The sequence below is a fragment of the Scylla paramamosain genome, chromosome 35, assembly GCF_035594125.1.
Source record: "Scylla paramamosain isolate STU-SP2022 chromosome 35, ASM3559412v1, whole genome shotgun sequence".
Lineage (NCBI taxonomy): Eukaryota > Metazoa > Arthropoda > Malacostraca > Decapoda > Portunidae > Scylla > Scylla paramamosain.
This window is the reverse complement of record NC_087185.1, coordinates 8,731,306-8,752,500: the sequence shown is the minus strand read 5'-3', so window position 1 is coordinate 8,752,500 and position 21,195 is coordinate 8,731,306. Positions and strand designations below refer to the sequence as shown.

Genomic DNA, 21,195 nt, shown 5'->3' with positions numbered 1-21,195 from the left:
TATATTTCTTTTATCACGACAATCTCACTCGTCCTCAATATTCTAGTAGTAAATAACAGGTCAATAGAAATACAAACCTTAGGAAATAAATATACAATAGACTACCCGGGTGACTGCTTCCTCCGCTTCTCCCTCACGTGCTCATACCAAGGGAGGGGGGAAAAAATGGGTATAGGCTGAATTAGGATTCCCTTTGGCCTGGATTCATACGAGCACCGCTAATTAGTAGGTCAAGGCGCTAACCACTATCCCGAGGAGGCTCGTAAAGAGGGATAAATGCATGTAAATTCCTCCTGCTTGCATCGCCACAGGATAATCACTGCGCCACCTCACCACGGCCAGTAAGTTACCCGGCTCCCTGCCCCACCCCGCGCTGGCCTGCTAATAGCTGGGCAAGGAAGGGTGGCAGGTCTCTCAAATTAGCCTGACTTTCACTCCTTCTCTTCTGCAGAAGCTCTAGGCTCTAGTAAAGGTATAAAATGTACGTTTGATTTTGGGGAATAATATCTAGACGCGTCTCTCTCTCTCTCTGCTGGTCAACAACATTAATTATTTGGTTGTATTTCCTTTATAAATGTAAAAAAGACAAAATAATTTCTAGACGTAGTGTACACAAGTTCTTAATGCAATAATCTATCAATGAAAAAATAATGTATTTGCAAAAAATACTGATGCTGGGTACTCTAACTTTGCTCTTTAAACATTTTTATCTGCAATGCCAGGCCTAGAGACCTAGAGAGAAAAAAATGTCAGATATACTGTGACATACATAATACTAAACATTACAGAAATTATACAACTTGCTTATGTAATAGAACTAAAAATATACACATTTCCATACGAGAAAACAAAATATATAAAACGTACAAATAATATGAAGGTGGGATTGGTGAACATTTTCAATTCAAGACTCCACATTTATACAGTGCTTCTTTTTTTGCACCTTGGAGGACTTAAACATAACAAGATGACACAAAATTATCAATAAGAAAATAAACCTAATTTTTTGGTTTTCACTTTGGAAGGAAAAACTAAAATGACAAACTAATCAGAGAGATGCAACTTTTTGCCCAAACTCTGAATGATGGTGATGGTGATGCAGATGATGGTGGAGTGTGGTGTGGGTCTGGAAATAAGGATGCAGTGGTGGTGGTGATGGTGTGGCTGTGGCTGCATTGCTCAAGTGTGGTGGTGTTCTGTGCTGTGAGTTCCCACCAAAACCTACTTGTGCTGTGGTGAAGTGTTGCTGTGGTAGTGGTGAATAAGAGATAGCTTCTGGGTAAGTAGAATCTGGAGACATGCTTCCATTTTCTACTTCATTTTCAAAGTTAAATGCTTGACTAGAGGGCAGATTATATCCTGGATTATAGAGCTGAGGGTGTGGTGTCACTGGTGTGTGGTGTGGCTGTGGTGGTATCTGATAAGTCTGTGGTATGCCATGGTGTGCTGGTGAGGGTATGAACTGTGCCTGCTGTCCTGGTATATGCTGAATAGGTGTATGTGGTGATGTGTGGGAAGGATGCATCATATTTGATGAAGAGTGATGTGGAAACTGACCTGACATTACCTTTTGAAGTTGTGCAACTGGTGACTCAAAACTTGTCATCTCTCTTTGTTCTTGAATGTGCTGGAACCTCTCAACCTCTGGGGCATCTAAGAAGTTTCTCGGACCCTCAAGTGCTTCAAGAGTGTCCTGGGTAAGTGGTGAGTGGCAAGGGAGGTCATCATACATCAGTGGGTGGTTGTAGTGGGTGACATGTGAGGTGGGAGAGCCCAGTGGTTCTTCTTTAGGGATAACCAGACCCTTCCTAAAAGCATAATTATCCTGCTCCATCATCAAGGAGTGTTTGAGTGCCATTTGCTGGTGTGGGTTTTCATGAAATGCTTGTTCTTGTTGCTGTTGAACTTGCTGTTGATGTTGATAGCCATGTTCCTCAGAATCATCGCCAGATTTTGCAATGCCACTCATAAGCTGCTGTTCAAGTTGGTGGAAGACCTGCTGCTGTTGTTGCTGTTGCTGCTGTGTAGTGCCCTGCCCTGAATGTGGAGGACATGAGGTCAGGTACTCCAGGTGGCTTACAAGATCAGACACTTGGGATGCCTGAAGAGGACCCTGCTGAACAGAAAACATAGGAGCCTGCTGTGAAGACTTCTGAGGAGCAAAGGCCTGAGAATGTGAGGTGTCTTGGGATGAAGGAGAAGAATTACTGTAAGGTGGCACTGACTGCTGGTTAGGTGGAGGTTGTCTGCTCTCAGGAAACAGTCCTGCTAACCCTAGAACATTCACCACAGACCTCTGGAACTGGTGCAGGATGAGTCGTTGGATGGTAGGACTGTTTATAAGACGTTCCAGATCTAAGGATGCAAGGATGATGGAGGAGAGAGAACTGGTGTGATCTCCTTTGAACAACATCTGGGTGGAGGATGAAGGATTCATGTTCATCTCTTCCTCCTCCTCCTGTAAGGATCTTTGGGTGTCTGTGTGAGGAGCTGGGGAGGTCCTGTGTGATGGGATGAGGCCAGGCCACTCAGCATATGGGTTCAGGTTCATGCAGCCAAGTTGAGTCTGTATCTCAACAATCTGCAAAGTTTTTAAGGTAGATTAGTGATGTGTTGGGTGAGGGTGTGTTTTGTTTGTCCAGCTTGTGTTCTTGGTATGGTAATATTGTAGAATTGTTAACTGTTCATAAATTGTGATCAACCATAAATTTTAATTTTTCCATTTTCTTGCATCCTTTACAGATTTTTATTCATAAACATGACTTCTACATTTGTAAATCAGAATCTAGAACAAAATAATTTTATTAATCCTAAAAAGCCCTTAGTTGCCAGATGGCATCTTTCATCTTCATTCACCACCATTTATCTTCCTTCTCTTCTCTCTTCTTTCTTTCCTCCATCTTATCCTTCCTCTTTTCCCATCCCCTCAATCCATTATCTTCCTTCTCTTCTTGCTTTTCCTTTCTTCCATCTTAGCCTTTTATTTCCCATTCTCTCAACCCTTCATCTTCTCACTTCTCTTCTTCATTTTCTTTCATCTTAGCCTTCATTTCCTATTCCCTCAGTCTTTCTCCTCACCTTTTAATTCTCCCTTTACTCCCTGCACACACTTCACCATCTCTCCTCTTAATCCACTTCTCCTATTTCCTATATCTCTCTCCCTCTTTCCTCTCAATTCCTGTTCTCCTATATCATGTACCCCTCTCTCTCTCCTCTCAATTCCCATTCACATACATCTTTTTTTTTTTTTATGTAGGAAGGACACTGGCCAAGGGCAACAAAAAATCCAATAAAAAAAATGCCCACTGAAATGCCAGTCCCATAAAAGGGTCAAAGCAGTAGTAAAAAATTGATGAATAAGTGTCTTGAAACCTCCCTCTTAAAGGAATTCAAGTCATAGGAAGGTGGAAATACAGAAGCAGGCAGGGAGTTCCAGAGTTTACCAGAGAAAGGGATGAATGATTGAGAATACTGGTTAACTCTTGCGTTAGAGAGGTGGACAGAATAGCGAGGCCGTGGGAGGAGGGGAGGCATGCAGTTAGCAAGATCAGAAGAGCAGTTAGCATGAAAATAGCGGTAGACAGCTAGAGATGCAACATTGTAGCGGTGAGAGGCTGAAGACAGTCAATTAGAGGAGAGGAGTTGATGAGACAAAAAGCTTTTGATTCCACCCTATCTAGAAGAGCAGTATGAGTGGAACCCCCCCAGACATGTGAAGCATACTCCATACATGGACGGATAAGGCCCTTGTACAGAGTTAGCAGCTGGAGGGGTGAGAAAAACTGGCGCAGACGTCTCAGAACGCCTAACTTTGTAGAAGCTGTTTTAGCTAGAGATGAGATGTGAAGTTTCCAGTTCAGATTATAAGTAAAGGACAGACCGAGGATGTTCAGTGTAGAAGAGGGGGGGACAGTTGAGTGTCATTGAAGAAGAGGGGATAGTTGTCTGGAAGGTTGTGTCGAGTTGATAGGTGGAGGAATTGAGTTTATGAGGCATTGAACAATACCAAGTTTGCACTGCCCCAATCAGAAATTTTAGAAAGATCAGAAGTCAAGTGTTCTGTGGCTTCCCTGCGTGAAATGTTTACCTCCTGAAGGGTTGGATGTCTATGAAAAGATGTGGAAAAGTGCAGGGTGGTATCATCAGCGTAGAAGTGGATAGGACTAGAAGTTTGGTTTAGAAGATCATTAATGAATAATAAGAAGAGAGTGGGTGACAGGACAGAACCCTGAGGAACACCACTGTTAATAGATTTAGGAGAAGAACAGTGACCATCTACCACAGCAGCAATAGAACGGTCAGAAAGGAAACTTGAGATGAAGTTACAGAGAGAAGGATAGAAACTGTAGGAGGGTAGTTTGGAAATCAAAGCTTTGTGCCAGACTCTATCAAAAGCTTTTGATATGTCCAAGGCAACAGCAAAAGTTTCACCAAAATCTCTACAAGAGGATGACCAAGACTCAGTAAGGAAAGCCAGATCACCAGTAGAGCAGCCATGATGGAACCCATACTGGCGATCAGATAGAAGGTTGTGAAGTGATAAATGTTTAAGAATCTTCCTGTTGAGGATAGATTCAAAATTTTAGATAGGCAGGAAATTAAAGCAATAGGACGGTAGTTTGAGGGTTTAGAACGGTCACCCTTTTTAGGAACAGGTTGAATGTAGGCAAACTTCCAGCAAGAAGGAAAGGTAGATGTTAACAGACAGAGCTGAAAGAGTTTGACTAGGCAAGGTGCAAGCACGGAGGCACAGTTTCGGAGAACAATAGGAAGGAACCGATCAGGTCCATAAGCCTTCCGAGGGTTTAGGCCAGCAAGGGCATGGAAAACATCATTGCGAAGAATTTTAATAGGTGGCATGAAGTAGTCAGAGGGTGTAGGAGAGGGAGGAACAAGCCCAGAATCGTCCAAGGTAAAGTTTTTAGCAAAGGTTTGAGCGAAGAGTTCAGCTTTAGAAATAGATGTGATAGCAGTGATGCCATCTGGTTGAAATAAAGGAGGGAAAGAAGAAGAAGCAAAGTTATTGGAGATATTTTTGGCTAGATGCCAGAAGTCACGAAGGGAGTTAGATCTTGAAAGGTTTTGACACTTTCTGTTAATGAAGGAGTTTTTGGCTAGTTGGAGAACAGACTTGGCATGGTTCCAGGCAGAAATATAAAGTGCATGAGATTCTGGTGATGGAAGGCTTAAGTAACTTTTGTGGGCCACCTCTCTATCATGTATAGCACGAGAACAAGCTGTGTTAAACTAAGGTTTAGAAGGTTTAGGATGAGAAAAAGAGTGAGGAATGTATGCCTCCATGCCAGACACTATCACCTCTGTTATGCGCTCAGCACACAAAGATGGGTCTCTGACACGGAAGCAGTAACCATTCCAAGGAAAATCAGCAAAATACCTCCTCAGGTCCCCCCAACTAGCAGAGGTAAAACTCCAGAGGCACCTTCGCTTAGGGGAATCCTGAGGAGGGATTGGAGTGATAGGACAAGATACCAGATATGAGATTGTGATCGGAGGAGCCCAACAGAGAAGAAAGGGTGACAGCATAAGCAGAAGGATTAGAGGTCAGGAAAAGGTCAAGAATGTTGGGAGTATCTCCAAGATGGTCAGGAATACAAGTAGGGTGTTGCACCAATTGCTCTAGGTCATGGAGGATAGCAAAGTTGAAGGCTAGTTCACCAGGATGGTCAGTGAAGGGGGAGGAAAGCCAAAGCTGGTGGTGAACATTGAAGTCTCCAAGAATGGAGATCTCTGCAAAATGGGAGAGGGTCAGAATGTGCTCCACTTTGGAAGTGTAGTAGTCAAAGAATTTCTTATAGTCAGAGGAGTTAGGTGAAAGGTATACAGCACAGATAAATTTAGTTTGAGAGTGACTCTGTAGTCATAGCCAGATGGTGGAAAACTCGGAAGATTCAAGAGCGTGGGCACGAGAGCAGGTTAAGTCATTGCGCACATAAACGCAGCATCCAGCTTTGGATCGAAAATGAGAATAGAGAAAGTAGGAGGGAACAGAAAAGGGGCTACTCTCAGTTGCCTCGGACACCTGAGTTTCATTGAGGAAAAGAAGATGAGGTTTAGAAGAAGAGAGGTGATGTTCTACAGATTGAAAATTAGATCTTAGACTGCGAATGTTGCAGAAGTTAATGAAGAAAAAGTTGAGGGGGGTGTCAAGACACTTAGGTTTGTCGACAGAAAGGCACATACCTCTCCATCTCTCCTCTCAAGTCTTATTCTACATCCTGCACACTTCTCCTCCCCTGCCTCTGTCTCACCTCCTGCCGTGCCATCCTTAGGTGATACTCTGTGTGTTGGTCATTCAGCTCCCGCAGGTCTGTGAGTTTGAGAAGCAGACGTGGGTACAAGATGGGGGCGTTATTGGGGCCGTGACGCCAGTTGAGGTACTTCCTGAAGGAGGGTATGAAGAAGGGGAAGGCTATAGGAATGATAAAAAGAGAGGAGAAAAGTATACATTCATTAGTTCTCATTCATTTAGGTGATAAGGAATATATTTTTTACCTAAGGAGAAGGAGGTAGTGGTCCTGTCGGGTCTGTACAGCAACAGCAGCAGCGGTCTGTAGTCCTGGCCTGTCGCTGCTGAAGAGTACCACCAGCAGGAGCAGCAGCAGCACTGGTTCATCCACACCAAGCTCCCTCATACTGATGGTGATGGTGGTGGTGAGAGTGTAATGAAGATGGTGTTGGTGAAAGAAGAGTGTAGTGAAGATGGTGGTGGTGAGGGAAGATTGTAGTGAAGATGGTGGTGGTGAGGGAGAGTGTGGTGAAGATGGTGGTGGTGAGGGAGAGTGTGGTGAAGATGGTGGTGGTGGTGAGGGTGATTGTGGTGATGGTGGTGGTGAGGGAGAGTGTAGTGAAGATGGTGGTGGTGAGGGAAAGATTATTGTGAAGTTGATACACAATAGTAATGTTAATTTTCTTCATGAGGTGGTGAATAGATGTGACAGAGTACAACACAAATGCAGTATGTAGAAGTAAAGCTATTTCTTTATTTGCTGGTTAACTAAAAATAAAAGATGATGTTTGTGATGATACTGCACAGTAGTAACAAACTTTTAATTACCAATTTTCTTATTGAACCATGAATAAAAAAAGGTATTTTAAATACATCTTCCAGTGGAGCATTCTAAATCTAAACCCTGAAAAACCACAGTAACTTCCACTAGGCCCAGTGAAAAATAAAGATAATGATCCAGAAAATTGAGAATACAGTACAAATTCAAACACATGCACCCTCACCTTTGTACAAACTTCATATGCATCTCATACAGCTCACAGGAAACCACCTGCTTTGTGTCCTGTGGGGCAGCTCGGGAGGTGGTGGTGGCAGTGCTGTGTGGTGGTGGAGGTGGTGGCATTGGTGGTGGCAGTGGTGGTGGTGGTGGTGGGTGAGGAATGGGGGGCCAGCGGTCATTGTTGGTGTGGAGACTTTGAATACCACGAATAAGGGACATTTCCAGGATGCCATAACGGAGCAGCCGACTCTGGTCCTGCAAGCGGTGTGAGCAGAAGTTAGGTTAGTTACTCTAAGTTAGGTAATGTTAGGTTAACCATTTCACTGCAATATGCAACACCCCCACAGCACCAGAGGCAGCAAAATATCAATAAAATTGACAAGAAAGGAAAAGGGGATTAAAAGAATAGATTTAGCGATTTTTAGCCAGTATAATGCTTAGAGATGGCTATAGTAGGAAGAAAGATCCCAGAATGGTTAGTAATAAGGAAAGACCATACTAAATTGCAGGGAAAGTGCTAAGTTACACTAAGTTAGGTAATGCTAACTTAAGTTACACAATGTTAGATAAGGTTAAAATTAAGTTAAATGAGGTTAGATTTGGTTAGATTACGTTATGCTAGGTTTGGTGATATTATGTTTTTCTTCTTTGTTCACATGTTTAGATGAGTTCTTGGATACCTCTTTCTTGGTAAATGATCAATGTGGTATCTCAACTTAATACACATAATTCCTATTAATGTTTCACTAAAGAAATAAGTCTTAAGGATTATTATTTCATATTATCAGGCTCTTTGGTTTGAGATATGATACATACTAAAAAATGTGCTTCAGTGCTTCAGTATTTAAGTAAATAGAATAATCCAACCATCTTGTTTGAAATTTAATTGATTTAACTCATGAAAATAACAGCAACAGATGATCTCTCTCTCTCTCTCTCTCTCTCTCTCTCTCTCTCTCTCTCTCTCTCTCTCTCTCTCTCTCTCTCTCTCTCTCTCTCTCTCTCTCAGCAGTAGGATGAGGAGGAAGCAGAGGAAATACACAGAGAGAAAACAAGCTCACCTCAGATGGCAGCTCAGAAAACTCTGGAAAGAGTCTTGCAAAGTGAGCAAAGCGACGCACTACTGTGGAGAACATGCTGACGATATGCAGGCTTGTTCCCTTGCCCTCCCAGCCTTCCACAGACTGGCTGTGAGGGACAGCAGTGTACGCCTGACGGTAGTTCCTCACTGCTTGCTCCAGCTCTTCCCACTCCTGAAGGGTTGAGGGAAATGTTGGGGGAGGGATGAAAGATGTATATGAATGGATGTAAGTTAGATGAAGGAATCTCTCTCTCTCTCTCTCTCTCTCTCTCTCTCTCTCTCTCTCTCTCTCTCTCTCTGATTTTCTATATTTCTAATGCATACTACAACTGTAACATGTTATTCTCTGCTCTCATCTTTTTTAGTCCGAGAATTTTCTGTGTGCTTCTTTCAACACAGAAATACAGTTTTCCAAAAAGTGTAGCATAACAGATCTGAGGAATGCATTACCAGAAAAAAATTAACAGTACAAACAATATATATATATATATATATATATATATATATATATATATATATATATATATATATATATATATATATATATATATATATATATATATATATATATATATATATATAAACCTAAAGAAAACATGGTAATCTGGTATCAAAAGACAAGACAGACAAATACAAGTACAAACAGACATGCACACACACACACACACACACACACACACACACACACACACACACACAAAACTCACAGCAGCACTCATATAACTCAGCATAGTGTTTGGATCAGGTTCAAAGGGCACCAGCTCTCTCCTGCCAGCCTTCAGTGTCCTCCTGGTGGTGTCCTGTTCTGCAGCCTTGGCCTTCCTCTCGGCTCGCTGCCTCATCATCTGGTGGCGGTCCTCCTCAGACATCACCCAGGAACGCTCCATGCCAATACTCAGGCACTTCTGGTATCTAATGGGCAGAAGGAGAAAAAATAGTAATTTTTCTTTTATGTAAGAGGGCACTGGCCAAGGACAACAAAAGTCTGAAAAAAGACCCACTAGAATGTTAGTCCCTAAAGAGAGGTCAAAAAGTATTATCCAAAACTGAAGGATAAGTGTCTTGAAGCCTCTCTTTGATAACAAGTAGAAGTAATTGTAGCATATATAATTCAAGTTAATTTTGTGTGTTCACAAAATAACACAGGAAGTTCCTAAATCAATGTCTCCATTTCTACTTATATTTCACTTATGATTGTTTTCTTAAATACTCTGGACTTTCATTAGGACTATTTTCAAAGGCCACACAATTGAACAGGCATGTTCTCAAAAAAGTGTTTTTGGTATTAATGATGCAGAATCCTTGTTAAACTATTGGAATCATTGAAGCATTCTTGAAAATTTTGATGACTTTCACATATGGAAAGCTGTTGTATGTTAAAAGTTGTCAAGATGATGCTGAAACATTTGAGAATGAGATGTGGATAAGTGAAATAGGCAAACATACATGCCTGAAGTAGAGAAGTAAATAGTAAATGCAAGAGAGAGAAGAAATTTGATAAGAAGAAAGAGGAGGAAACTTAGCAGTGGAAAGGAGGAAGAATAATATTAATTTTCAAAACAAAAAAATCGAAGTCCTTTATCTGTCAGTACAAGTGTCTCTTATGTCCACATACCTGCAGTACTGGCAACACTTCCTGGAGGTGATGTTGATGACACAGGTGCCATCATATGGACAGGTGAAGTTGGTGTAGGTGTCATTATGAACTGCTCTCCTGAAGAAGGCCTTACAGGAGTCACAGGACAGGCCTAGGCAATGTAAAAGAAAAGGCTGATGGCAATCTGGCTCTTTGATAATGCAGTAAGGCACATGAATATACATAGCTGCTCTGAATAAAATCTGTACAATGAGAACTAAGAAATTCACAGACAATACATAAATACCCCCAGGAATAAAATATGTGTGAAATGTTTGTCAAGAACTAGAGAGCTGTATAATGTAATTTCATCAACATACATCTAAATACGTAAACTAATACATCTAAAACCTCATTAATTATCCATATGTTATCTGTACTAATTCCTAACATACAACAACAACACCAGTATCAATTTTTCACCTCTCACCATCCTAATTTTATCAGCATACATCTGAAAACTAATCCATCTAAAACTTCAATAATTATCCATATGTACTGATTCCTAACATACAACACCAGCATCAATTTTACACCTCTCATCTTAATTTTATCAGTATATATCTGAAAACTTAAACTAATCCATCAAAAACTTCAATAATTATCCATCTAAAACTTCAATAAGTTACCTGCACTAACTCCTAACATACAACCAAGGCATCAGTCTTTCACCTCCTTTTATCATAATTTTGTTTATTCTTGTTTAATGTTCTTGTTTGAACATTTGTCACAGGGAGGTGTGGAGGAACATGGTGCGGTTGAGGCTGAGTACAGGCTCCGGGCAAGGCTAACAAAAAAAAAAAAAAAAAAAAAAAAAAAAAAAAAAAAAAAAAAAACACACACACACAGGGCTTAATTCCTGTTCGATTGTTTGGAGGAACGCGTTGCCGAAATCTGCCCACATACAAATACAAATGGAGGAAATACCCTTCAGCTCCACCGCGAGTGAATACCTCAAGGAAGCACGAGAAAGCCTCTTATACGAAGCTTCTATGGTAAAAGACAGCCTTCCTCCTAAACTCTCACGACGTCTAGAGAAAGATGACAAGCTACAGAGAGAAAACTACAAAGAAAGTTCGAAGGGCTCTATACCACCAGCAAATGGAGAAGTGTCGGTCGTCCTGAGGTTATCAAGAACCTCTCCTCATACACACTTACATCCGCACGAGAGAAGGCTCTGTCGATGGGTTTGAAATTTAACACTGGCGTGAACAAGGGAAGACCGCTGGATTATGTCTCCAAGAACAGCAACTGGAAAGATAGCGAGACAGAAAGCGTTTTCAAGCAAGGAGTCGTCATCTGCTGCTCATTGGCGGCCAGGGGCAACATACCAGCACTGCCAAGAAGATATTTGAAAGCCCTCGAGGAACTACGAAGTAATAACGATATATTGATCACCACCGCTGACAAGGGCGGAGGAGTAGTCATTAAGGACTGACAGGACTATGTGACAAAAATGGAGAACATGCTCGCCGACCAAAGCACTTACAGCACACAATACATCGGCACGGCGGCGGAGGGCAAGAAGTTTAATGCTAACGTAAAGAAAAGCCTTAACAAGACTGAGAAGGGCAAGAAACTGCTGCCGATCTTGGAAGAAAACCCGACCGTTCCGGCGATGAGAGGCCTTCCAAAGACCCACAAACCGGAAGTTCCCCTGCGCCCCATCACTTCACGCATAGGGAGCGCTCCACACCGGCTGGCGAAGCAACTCCCAAAACTGTTATCATCGGCACTAGGAAGGATCAGCGGCGCCCATCAGAGAAACTCCAGTGATCTTATAGGGAGGATGAAAAGTGTGAGCATGCGCAACAAGAAAATGGTTTCGATGTGACGTGTCTTTTCACCAACGTCCCAGTAGATGGTGCCCTGGAAGTAGCGACAGAAGTGTTAAACCATTTGAGTGATGACTACCTACCAGTGTGCAAGTCGGATTACGTGAAGCTAGTGTATTAACTTTGGTTCGTTTTCTTTTGACAACATGGAATACCGGCAACACGAGGGGCTTGCGATGGGGTTCCCATTATGTGCAGTGATGGCCTCCCTTTTCCATGGAATCCTTGGAGAGTAAACATTATTCGGGCTTGTTAACCAAACAAAGTAGTACAGATACGTGGATGACGTGTTAGTGATCACCAATATGAAAACAAGTGTTACCAAGCTAAAAGAGAAACTTAACAAAGTCCACCACAAAATCCAGTTCAGTGGAGGAAGAGAGGGACAGGAAGTTGCCATTCTTAGACGTCTTAATTGTGAAATCAGGAAACAGTGTGTCATTCAAAGTATACAGAACACCTGTGTTTCTCTTAGCTTTTCCCCAATTCTCAGTTTTATTACAAGCAGGATGGTTATCATGTGTTCGGAGAAAAAGGTTTCTTCACTGGATGCCTCCCACTTTTTTTTATTATTATTTACTTATTAATTTATCATTATTATTATTAATTTTATTTTACTTTTGTTGGGTGGGAGTATATAGCTGTGCCTAATCTATCACCTGTCACTAGAACCAGTCAGTAAGACAAAGGGACACCCACCTCCAAAATGCATACTCTTGGCCTTGTCCCCACACACCCTGCAGGTCCTCAGAGGCTTGGCGGAGGAGATTGCGTTGCTTGCGGAGGTGGTGGAGGTGATGGTGCTCGTCATGGTGTTGTGGTCAGCTGGAAAGAGAGGAGCAGGATGTTTTTATTTTTTTTTTTTATGTAGGAAGGACACTGGCCAAGGGCAACAAAAATCCAATAAAAAAATGCCCACTGAAATGCCAGTCCCATAAAAGGTTCAAAGCAGTGGTCAAAAATTGATGAATAAGTGTCTTGAAACCTCCCTCTTGAAGGAATTCAAGTCATAGGAAGGTGGAAATACAGAAGCAGGCAGGGAGTTCAAGAGTTTACCAGAGAAAGGGATGAATGATTGAGATTACTGGTTAACTCTTGCGTTAGAGAGGTGGACAGAATAGGGGTGAGAGAAAGAAGAAAGTCTTGTGCAGCGAGGCCGCGGAAGGAGGGGAGGTATGCAGTTAGCAAGATCAGAAGAGCAGTTAGCATGAAAATAGCGGTAGAAGACAGCTAGATATGCAACATTGCGGTGGTGAGAGAGAGGTTGAAGACAGTCAGTTAGAGGAGAGGAGTTGATGAGACGAAAAGCTTTTGATTCCACCCTGTCTAGAAGAGCAGTATGAGTGGAACCCCCCCAGACATGTGAAGCATACTCCATACATGGACGGATAAGGCCCTTGTACAGAATTAGCAGCTGGGGGGGGTGAGAAAAACTGGCGGAGACGTCTCAGAACACCTAACTTCATAGAAGCTGTTTTAGCTAGAGATGAGATGTGAAGTTTCCAGTTCAGATTATAAGTAAAGGACAGACCGAGGATGTTCAGTGTAGAAGAGGGGGACAGTTTTGGTTTACTGTTAAATGTGGTATGGTTATTGGGTTATTTCATTGCAAGAAAATGAGAGAGAGAGAGAGAGAGAGAGAGAGAGAGAGAGAGAGAGAGAGAGAGAGAGAGAGAGAGAGAGAGAGAGAGCTGTACAGGCTTCATCAAAAGCGCAGCAATTCAATACTGCTCTCTCTCTCTCTCTCACACACACACACACACACACACACACACACACACACACACACACACACACACACACACACACACACACCTTGCAGTTCCATACTAATAGCAACACACTCCTGGGAAGGGAACTCCTCTCCCACACACACAACACTGCTGGACACATTGGGAGACTGCTTCTGTTCCTGCCCCTCCATCTCTCTTCTCTCATCCATCACGATCATCTCACCCGCACATCAAACACCTGAAAAAAAATAAATAATAATAATAAATAAATAAATAAATAAAAAACAAATGATTGCAGTGTTTGAATATCCCTCCCATGTAATCTATCGGTGGTACTTGAGGGGATTAATCTTAACATGTTTTAAACACGTCACAGAATAACCAAACGCAGGAAGAATCAAGTTAATAAACTCAGATTCCAAGCCCTATTATAGTATATTACTTGAAAACACGAATATCATTAACTATGTTCAAGATCAATATTTAGAAACACTTATCAGAACAACCTTTAAAGACCAAAAAAAATGAGTCCAGTTCTCGTAGTCGCTTTTTCAAATTCCTGACGCAGATACCTTGTAAAACTGTTTCTAAAAGTATTAAAACACACCAGAAAATACAAATAACTTCCATAAAGCATTATAATAGATAAAATAAAACACTGAAACGTTTAAAATGCGGTTCCACAAATATTTGGCAAATGTTCTACTTACTTTGTATCTGCGCCAGTCTTAAACAACTTCCTCCCTCACCGGCGGTGCAAGCACATCTACCACAGCCCCTCGACTCGCCTAGTGTCAATACCTGTGAGGGTGTGGCTTCTTTTCCTCCTCCCCCATCAAATAGCCTCCTTAATGTGCAGCCCTAACCTTCCACTCCTCCTCCAGCTTCATACCACGGCCACCTCACACACGTGCACATCATCACCATTTGCATGTTGTCTCAAGCTTGACCGCTCCGCCGCCTCGCCGCTCTGCATGCCGCGGGTGTCTATTGGTTTCTGTTAGTATGCATGCACAGAACCTTCTTAGTTAAGTATGAATCCTTCTTAGCGAGCTTTTAATTGGTTCATGATTACTTTGATTACCTGGCACACGCTCAACATATATAAACACAGATGATAAGATAAATGACAGAATACGCGCCAAAATTGTTGTAAAGTATGGTTAAGAAGGAATACCACGCGCGCGCGCGAGAGAGAGAGAGAGAGAGAGAGAGAGAGAGAGAGAGAGAGAGAGAGAGAGAGAGAGAGAGTAAGACAGGAAGAAATTACGAAAGCACAGATAAATGTAGAATATGCATGAAAAAAGTATTACCACCAGAGAGATAGATAGATAGATAGATAGATAGATAGAGAGAGAGAGAGAGAGAGAGAGAGAGAGAGAGAGAGAGAGAGAGAGAGAGAGAGAGAGAGAGTAAGACAGGAAGAAATTACGAAAGCACAGATAAATGTAGAATATGCATGAAAAAAGTATTACCACCAGAGAGATAGATAGATAGATAGATAGATAGATAGAGAGAGAGAGAGAGAGAGAGAGAGAGAGAGAGAGAGAGAGAGAGAGAGAGAGAGAGAGAGAGAGAGAGAGAGAGAGAGAGAGAGAGTAAACCGGAAAGAAAATACCATAACACGGATAAAGGCAGGATATAGATAAAACGCGTTGCTACCAGAGAGAGAGAGAGAGAGAGAGAGAGAGAGAGAGAGAGAGAGAGAGAGAGAGAGAGAGAGAGAGAGAGACGGACACGTGGTCAGCGGCAGTTCAGGTGTCCAGCGGCCGTCACACACCTCGCGAGGACCACTTGACATGGCAGAGGGTGGCGGGAAGCGATCGTGCGGGCTGGCCAAGGGTCGTGCGGGGTCAAGCGTCACCTCGCCGCCCCACACCTGCCCACACACCTGCGTCGTCGCCCGGACACTCGCCATACCTGTCACATTGATGAGAGAGAGAGAGAGAGAGAGAGAGAGAGAGAGAGAGAGAGAGAGAGAGAGAGAGAACTTTTTATCCTTGTTTATAAAAAAAAAAAAAACTGAAATATTTGAAACATTTATTCGTTAATTTTTACAAGTTTTAATGAGAGAGAGAGAGAGAGAGAGAGAGAGAGAGAGAGAGAGAGAGAGAGAGAGAGAGAGAGAGAGAGAGAGAGAGAGAGAGAGAGAGAGAGAGAGAGCACTTTTTTATCCTTGTTTCTAAAAAAAAACAAATATTTAAAACATTAATTCGTTACTTTTTTACAAGTTTTAATGAGAGAGAGAGAGAGAGAGAGAGAGAGAGAGAGAGAGAGAGAGAGAGAGAGAGAGAGAGAGAGAGAGAGAGAGAGAGAGAGAGAGTTGAAAAATAAATACCACTTATTTATGAGTGAATGAGAGTGAGAATGAAAGATGGATAATAGACAAATAAAACAGATAAATCAATAAATATTTAAATAAATGAAAATGAATAAATAAAAAAACGGACACAAAGTAGTTAAGAGATAAATAAAATATACAATGAAATTTATCCCTGCAGCAGAAAAAAAAAGAAACAAAACACACAAGACCCGTAACCATAATAACCTTTCGCACACACACACACACACACACACACACATACATACCACATACACACATCAGTGAGCGACCCCTCCCCCTACCCAACCCTAACCACGAGTATGCAATATTTAGTGACACCTGGACCCCCACCACCGCCGCCACACTCTTTGATCACCGCCTCCTCCTTGTGCATATTCATGGGTCAGCAGCGTCCAGCCTCACCAGGCCCGTCCATGAGCCTCCGCCACCCGGCCAAGCCGGCGCCACCTCCACCACGCCTTCTAATAATGGAGTCAGTAATCACTTATCATTTCGTTAGTCTTCTAGAAGGTTTAGATTAGATTATTCATGGACATGGATGGCTGGACACAAGATACAGTAGGTAGGTATGCTTTGTAAAGGATCTGCCACGTGTATTCTGTACAGTTCATACGAACCTATTTTCAAATCCCACAAGTTATTCAATCGGATATTTTTTTCCCCATTTCTTTTAAATCTATGCACTAGAATAATGAAAAAAAATATATAAAACTACTTTTAGCCTCAATTAATAATAGAGTCGACATAAAACGCCAGCAGAACATTTGAAAATATGATCCTTGGCTTCTTGCTTCTTACCTTATTTTCTTATGTTCCACCTCCTATCTCCTTCACCACGCCTTTCACCTCTAGAATCGACACCTAAATTCCACAAGCTTCTCTACTTCTAATTCATTCACCCACCACTACCATCACCATGATATCCACTAATCATTCACGTATCCGGCATTAATTTTTTTTCGTGTCACTTTAGTGAATTATCTAACCAACGTCTTACTTCGAATACGTTTAATTCTATTGGGCGTTATTAGGAATGTCCAAAAGTGTTTTCATGATTCTAGTGATAGTCAAGCAAGGACTCTGTATAATTAATTCCAAAAACATCCATGAGAACCGAATTAATCATCTCTGGTCTTTGAAAATAGCCCTTATATGTAAACAAAGCGGGGTTCGAACTTTACCATTGAGCTACTGACACACACACACACACACACAAAAAAAAAAAATGCAGTTGTAATAGATGGATAACAAAACAAAGAGAAAAATCCGAACCTAATCACGTTTTCCATTTACATTCCGCGACGCAGCGACACGCGTTACATTGTCATTCCGCCGCCCCGCCTCTAGGACCACCCCCGGAGGACTCCACCCCTGCCACCCGGGCCTCGAGTCACCTGGCCCACGAGGGATGGACACTTGAGGAGCAGACAGCCTTGAGTCGTGCCCTTTGTTCTCCCTGATAATCTTTACCAGAGAGAGAGAGAGAGAGAGAGAGAGAGAGAGAGATCGGCGCAGATTCACGGAAGCTATGTAGAATCCAGATTATACATTATACATTAACTTTTTAGAATTTTGGCTATATACAGTAGCTTCGGAATAAAGCAATAACATAAAGAAATCATCATTCATCACACACACACACACACACACACACACACACACACACACACACACACACAAAAGAGGTAAAGAGGGGAAACATGAAAAAAAAAAGGGACAAAAGACTTAGAAGAACTACTATTACAACAACTAATACTACAACACCAGCAAGGACTGTTCAGTTTAATGTTTCGGCGCCTTATCTCTATTTTTCATAGTGGAAGTTTTAAGATTTTCAAGGGTATTTTAATAATTTCAGGGATATTTTAGATTAGTATTATGCATCCTCAACTGTAAAAACATCCATTAGAACTCGACCTATTATGCATATAGCTTTTAAATATAGTTCTTATGAGAGAACAAAGCGTTTCAAAATTCTGGTTTGGCGATGCCACATCAGTATAGCGTCTGAAGCCTCATATTAATTATTAAACACTTTGTTCTCTCATTAGGAATGCTTTCAGAGACTACAAAGATGATTAATCATATTCTCAAGGCTGTTTTTTTTTTCCTGGTGATGATGTAGAATTACTAAACTATCACCAAAATCACGAAAACACCACAGAAAACCCTTCGTAACTTCCATTAGTCTGAAAAGAGGGAACAGAGATGTTTAGGGATGCAGTTTAAAGGCAGACGCTCATTAGCAGTCCCGCGTGCCTCCCCAGCAGAATATTCCATGCTGATATTGTCCACGTGCCCGCCTGGGGTGAGGGACGCGCTGAGAAGTGCTTAGGACCCGCTCAGGTATAAAAAGGAACTTAATAGTGTCCTCTGAAGCACTGCATCCTAAAGTATGTTACGATGTCAGACTTTAATTAGGATTGGATGGTTAGCTTTGAGTTGGTTGGCTGTTTGCTTATTATTGTTGTTGTTTAATGGGTTTTTAGGATATTGTTATGTGGTTTGTTGATTGCACTGAGAGAGAGAGAGAGAGAGAGAGAGAGAGAGAGAGAGAGAGAGAGAGAGAGAGAGAGAGAGAGAGAGAGAATCAACTAATGAAAGAATAATGAACTGGTGAGCGAAAAGTAAGATAAGAAACAAAAAGAACTAAGGAAAATATAGCAAATAAATAGAAGAAAGAGGAAAATATGAGACAACGAAAGAGAAAGGTTTAGTCATAATGTACCGAGGCGGATGGTTAATTTAGATCATATAATCCTCCAATCAGGTGATCATCAACACAGAAATGGCAGAATCAAAATAGGCCTCAAGACGTTTGGTATTGAGTCACTTGGCACTCAAACCACTTTGGCCCCAAGCTTTTTTTTTTTTTTTTTATGTAGGAGGGGGCACAAACACACACAAAAGAAAAAAAAAAGCCCACTGAGATGCCGGTCCTTGAAGAGTACAAAGCGGTAGTCAAAAATTACAGGATAAGTATCTTGAAACCTCCCTCTTGAAAGAGTTCAAGTCATAGGGTGCGTGCACAGGGGAAGCGGGTTACCGGCGCCGACGCGCATGCACCGGTAGCCAACGTGATAAGGTGTCCGCAGAGAACACGGATAACCATTTCTGAGCCGTGCAGTGAGCGACACGGACAGAGGCAGTATCTGTGATCACTTGCAATCCACCAGCAGAGGTATACTAAGATGTCGAGCTCATCGCCTGATGATGAGTTCATGCTCCTCGATAGTGTTCATCAAAACTCGAGGAAAAGAAGAGCAGTACATGAAATAAATTTAAAGAGAAGAGTTTAGAGAATACCATCTTTTTAGTGATCTGATTTCAGCCAACAGCTTATCCACAACATTCCTGTTAGCTTAGTGCCTATTCTGTTTATTCCACACTGGTTGTCTCATATATTTTTGGCTGTCAGGAGCTCCTCACTCAGCAGTCCACCCGCACAAGTTAAGCAAGCAAGAATGATCCCAGCAAATAGGAAAGCGGGTTGAATTAGGCTGCCGGCGCCGACATGTTCGGACCTGCTTCCTCTGTGCACAATTATACTTGTTTATATGGTGTAATTTCTGGCGCGGGTCGGCGCCGGCTGCCCGCGCTGGCAAACCTGCTTTCCCTGTACACACACCCATAGGAAGGTGGAATTACGGAAGCAGGCAACGGGTTCCGGAGTTTACTTAAGGGATGAATGAATGAGAATACTGGTTAAATCTTGCATTAGGGAGGTGGACAGAATGAGGGATTAGAGAAAGAAAATCTTGTGCAGTGAAGCCGCGGGAGGAGGGGAGGCATGCAATTAGCAAGATCAGAAGACCAGTTGGCATGAAAACTGCGGCAGAAGATAGCAAGAGATGCAACACTGCGGCAATGAGAAAGAGGCTGAAGACAGCCAGTTAGAGGACAGGAGTTGATAAGACAAAAAAGCTTTTTATTCCAACCTGTCTAAAAGAGTGGTATGAGTTAAACCAGTCCCCCTTACATGTGAAGCTAACTCCATACATAGATATATAAGGCCCCTGTACAGAATTAGCAGCTGGGTAGGGTGAGAAAAACCGGCGGAACGACACAGAACACCTAACTTCATAGAAGCTGCTTTAACTAGAGATGTGAAATTTCCAGTTTAGATTATAAGTAAAGGCCGGACCGAAGATATTAATTGTAGAAGAGGGGGACAGTTGAATGTCATTGAAGAAGAGGGGATAGTTGTCTGGAAAGTTGTGTCGAGTCGGCAGATGAGAGAGAGAGAGAGAGAGAGAGAGAGAGAGAGAGAGAGAGAGAGAGAGAGAGAGAGAGAGAGAGAGAGAGAGAGAGAGAGAGAGAGAGATCTGAGGATTGTGAAGCTGAATAAGACTGATTGAGTATGAAAATGGATAGGAGCATAAATGCGAAAAGAAGGAAATGGATGGAGGAAAAATGAAAAGAAGCAGAGGATAGGAAAAGAGAATACTCATTTCTTAATACTTGCTCTCTCCCTCTAATTCCTCACTCACTCCTCACCCTTGCTGCTCATATTTATTCTTTCTACTTTCTCCCCATCCTTCCATCCTTCTCCTTCATCCTTCCTCTACTTCCTTGTCGAATGTACTCCCCTTCCCTGGTTATGTCCCTTCTCCGCCTTTTTTTCCTTTTCTCTCTTTCTCCTCCTCTTTCGTCTTGTCTCAAACCTCCCTCCCCGTTACCTCCCCTCCCCCTTATCCGTCAGAGATAAGGGACAAGGGAGTGGAAGGGGAAGTCAGGCAAGGATGAGAGAGAGAGAGAGAGAGAGAGAGAGAGAGAGAGAGAGAGAGAGAGAGAGAGAGAGAGAGAGAGAGAATGGATGTAGGGAGGGAAGGAGGGCAGGCAAGAGAGAGAGAGAGAGAGAGAGAGAGAGAGAGAGAGAGAGAGAGAGAGAGAGAGAATCATTATTAGTAGCAACAATATTTGTGCGTAGTAATCTACTGCTTCAACTCCACACCTATAGGCATAGGCTTACAGGTCTAAGAATATGTATTACGACCACTTTAGACGCATGATAATTTTCAGATACATTTTTGAAGAAAAAAAAAAAGTGCGTCTAATGCGCAGGCAAATAAGGTAAATGAAGATAAGGAGGAGAGAAAGGGAGAAGAAAGGAGGATGAGACGCCAGAGAAAGCTGAGTTAACGGAGGCAGAGGAAGAGAGCGAGAATGATGAGACGCAGCCATGAGAAAATGAGACGGTAGCAGGAACTTGAGGAAATGTTGAGGCAACAACTGGAAAAAAGGAGCAAACAACAGATGGAGAGGTTAAGAAGATGGGAAGAGAGGTTGAGGCAAAAGCTGGAGGAAAGAATGAGAAGA

At 42.2% G+C, this 21,195-nt stretch overlaps 1 protein-coding gene across 1 annotated transcript; it reads right to left on the bottom strand.

Moving 5' to 3' along the window:
- Nucleotides 1–2,452: 2,452 nt before the first annotated feature.
- On the bottom strand, nt 2,453–20,695 carry LOC135090641 (vitamin D3 receptor B-like). The gene is made up of 11 exons (XM_063987591.1): nt 17,149–20,695; nt 15,313–15,452; nt 13,615–13,770; nt 12,499–12,624; nt 9,944–10,076; nt 9,036–9,240; nt 8,309–8,500; nt 7,252–7,502; nt 6,514–6,654; nt 6,202–6,402; nt 2,453–2,581 (listed from the first exon to the last, which is right to left on the bottom strand). The coding sequence occupies exons 3-10, from the start codon at nt 13,748–13,750 to the stop codon at nt 6,225–6,227; spliced, it is 1,362 nt and encodes a 453-aa protein (XP_063843661.1). The 5' UTR covers nt 13,751–13,770; nt 15,313–15,452; nt 17,149–20,695; the 3' UTR covers nt 2,453–2,581; nt 6,202–6,224.
- Nucleotides 20,696–21,195: the final 500 nt, after the last annotated feature.